This window comes from Austrofundulus limnaeus, unplaced genomic scaffold, assembly GCF_001266775.1.
Source record: "Austrofundulus limnaeus strain Quisiro unplaced genomic scaffold, Austrofundulus_limnaeus-1.0 Scaffold5, whole genome shotgun sequence".
NCBI classification, from domain to species: Eukaryota; Metazoa; Chordata; class Actinopteri; order Cyprinodontiformes; family Rivulidae; genus Austrofundulus; species Austrofundulus limnaeus.
Genome location: NW_013952407.1, coordinates 6,519,422 through 6,522,762, shown reverse-complemented (window position 1 = coordinate 6,522,762; position 3,341 = coordinate 6,519,422). Strand labels below are relative to the sequence as shown.

Here is a 3,341-nt window from a genome sequence, read left to right as displayed (position 1 = left end):
CTTTAAGAACTTCCTTCCACTTCTGTCCCACCCATTTCAACACAGGCTGGGTGGATGTGTGCTCTGTGATGAGGAAACTCGGCTTGGAGACACAGCCCAGAGGAGGAGCTGATCCTAAAAGATGATTCTAGACCCAACCGGTAGTTTTTGCTCCCCTGCCTGGCTGCCTCAGGACACCACAGGATTTCTCAAACATGCATGAATGAGTCAAAGTCAGACTCTGGGCATGTTTTTGATGAGAGGATAACATTATAACATGATATTAAACTCAAAAAAGTTGATTTTACATGATATTGCCTCTTTAAGGGTTTAAACACTTTCAYTCATTTACCTGTCTGAGCTTGAGCTTTCTTCTTCTTCTTAGTCTTGGTTTCTTCAATGGGAAAGAACACACCCTCCCCACTTAGTGCCACCACACGCCTGTCAGCCAGAGGGATTATGGGTAGATCTCTGAGGTTTTGCAGAAGGGAATCCCCATCTCCGTAGCCATGCTCTATAGCTCGAAAGTTACAAACCAGCAGCCTGGCCAGCTGCCGAAGGCCCCCCTCTGGAAGGAAGACCACCCGATGAGGTTAACATGATGCAGATTAAATGTCAGTTTGTCTTTAATAAACATAAAGACAAGAAAACTATTCTTTCTTTAGCTTTCCAGTGAACACTGTGAATCGTYGCTCTTCACACACCTGAGTGGATTTCCTTCGCGCTCACCAAATCCTTTGCCATAGTTGTGGTTACCGTGGTAATGTCTGATCCTCGAATGTGTCGAACTCCCAGCTGAGTGAGCAGGGAGGTGGGAGGCTGGGGGCTTAGACTCGGATGGAGATAAGACAGAGACAGATGCCTCTCCAGCTCGTCACCGCCAATCACTTCACGGATCACAGCGTCCTGACAGACGGCCACCTGAGACGGCAGCTTGTATACAACCTTACCTTCTGAATAAAATAAAATAAAATAAGTGGGGGTTACGTGATCCTTGTTTTCAATTTGCTTTAAAGGTTTCAGGTGGGAGTAATACCTGAGCTGAGTGTCGGCAGGAAGGCCTTGCCTTTAAGCAGCTGTAGAATCTGCCCAGCAACGGGTTTGAAAAAGTCCAACACTTCGTCGGGGAGGGGAATGAACTGCAGGAACTGACAGAGACCCTTCAGACCCCGAAACTCTGGATGAGCCTGAAACAAAATACAAAGTTTAAGACAAACAGAATACAGAAAGGTGCTTTTAACTCGTAATAATCTGTGATGTTTAGATCATCCTGTAGATGAAGTACAAATTCAGACTTTTTAACTCATCGACTTGTTTTATACGTGTCTTTTTTTCACTGTGCCCTGCCATGTTATGTGTCCTCTGCAGCGCAGACATCTTACAGTGAACACATCCATGGCCTGGAGGAAGAGCTGTGGTATTTCTGATCGAAGCCACTGGTTCCACGAGCTGTCCCTGTCCACGTCTTCCCGAGAGGAAGGGATGTCGAAGTCAGCTGGAAACAAAAAGGGCATTCATGAATTTCTGCTAAAACAAAACCACCCATTGATGGAAAGTTGATTCTGACCTTGGATGATGAAGCGGAAACCAAAACTGCGAAGYGGCAGATAGGCAAACACCGGCTGCTTCTGAGGCTGGCAAATGATTTCATCCTCTGCAATGTTGCTGCCCAGCTGGAAGGCCAGAGCAAGTTCTGTTGACTCGACATCTTCTCTGATCTGAAGGAGAAACGTATCATGAGTTGTGATTTTAAAACGACCCAAACACCAGAGTGAGGCACAGGAGACAGGCACTGCAGGCGTTGACATCCAGGATTTTATTAATAACACTGGAAGATGCTGCCATGAGCTGAACAGACAAACACAATAGCCCCCTCCAAAAAATCACAAGCTGCTTTTGTACTCTCACAAAGCACCAAGTCAGCCATGCTCTGCAACTATGTGAAGTTTCAATGCAGAACCAAAGGAGGTAAAATATGATTGATAACTCCTAAATACAGCCATCTCTCATCACTACACCCCACCCTCGAGCTGTGATGCCATCTTGCCTTTTCATATATGAGACCCATTATATTGAAGCAAGGATTAAGTCCAAAAGAGGTTTGTCCGAAATAGGCAGCTATAGATTATTGGTTAACACATTTGCAATTATTGCATTTTGTCAAAATACAATGAATAAAATCCTTAAACGGGCTATCTCATGTAAAATCAACTTTTTTGAGTTTTATATCATGTTATAATGTTATCCTCTCATCAAAAACATGCCCAGAGTCTKRCTTTGRCTCATTCATGCATGTTTGAGAAATCCTGTGGTGTCCTGAGGCAGCCAGGCAGGGGAGCAAAAACGACTCGTTGGGACTAGAACCGCCTTTTGAGACCAGCTCCTCCTCTGGGCTGTGTCTCCAAGCCGAACTTCCTCAACACAGAGCTCACSTCCCTGCCCCGCTCTGTAACTCCTGCAGGCTATCGACAGCAACAACTAGCAAACACCCRGTGAAAMCCATGTCTGCTGAGCCCCCAATACTACTTCTCAGTGCAGCCATAGATACTACACAGAGCCTCTGCATCACCMCTGAACTGAAGGTGACATAGTTATATTATTATGGTATAGAATTTCAATATATGCCTGGGAAACACCAACATTGCCCCTTTAATTTTTTTAGGTTTTCCCTGCGATCTAGCAAAGCTTTTTTTCTTTCCAGAATATTCAGAAATAGTTTGAGTTTTCTCTTTAAAATGACATCAAAATATCAATAAGATTCAGACCAAAAACCAATGGGTTATCCTGATTAGGAAAGCAAATCAAGGCATATCACTGGAAGCACTCATGATATCAGAATCTGAAAATGTGCTGAGGCCATTTTGATTAAATTAGACCTAATCCTCAATTTGATGTGATGGGTCATATATGGACTGATACGTCTCTGTTATAACCTCACTTGGTGGCTCAGAGGTGTAACAGCAGTGGGTTGACTGCAACCCATCATGCTGCCTCAGTCATTTCAGAAATCACAGCTCAGAAATTTTTATAGATAAACATTTGTTAATATTTAGATTTTTCTAGGTTTTATTAGCCTTTATTGTCCCGCAGAGGGAAAATTAATTCTCTGCATTTTACAGTGAGCAGTRGACAGCCAATTACAGCATCTGGGGTGCAACTGAGGGGTTAAAGGGATCCATAATTAGTTGTCACATTAGACTTTATTTAAAAAACATATATTTTAACTGTAAAATAAAGACTGTAAAAATACTGTAAGATGTGTAGTTTTTATCATTTTTAAAACTAAAAGTTTAAGTTTAAATATATAATATATTTTTAAACTAAAAGTTTACCTCAGTTTAGCTTGTTTGTCGCGCTAGCAC

At 42.6% G+C, this 3,341-nt stretch overlaps 1 protein-coding gene across 1 annotated transcript in view; it reads right to left on the bottom strand.

The window, feature by feature from the left end:
- Window positions 1–3,341, bottom strand: part of wu:fj29h11 (uncharacterized) — a gene marked incomplete at its 3' end in the record, with an annotated part of 46,618 nt that overhangs the window by 21,634 nt on the left and 21,643 nt on the right. Inside the window, 5 exon segments of the mRNA XM_014028644.1 lie at window positions 332–547; window positions 684–932; window positions 1,016–1,166; window positions 1,362–1,474; window positions 1,547–1,697. Coding sequence (XP_013884098.1) covers window positions 332–547; window positions 684–932; window positions 1,016–1,166; window positions 1,362–1,474; window positions 1,547–1,697 — 880 coding nt within the window.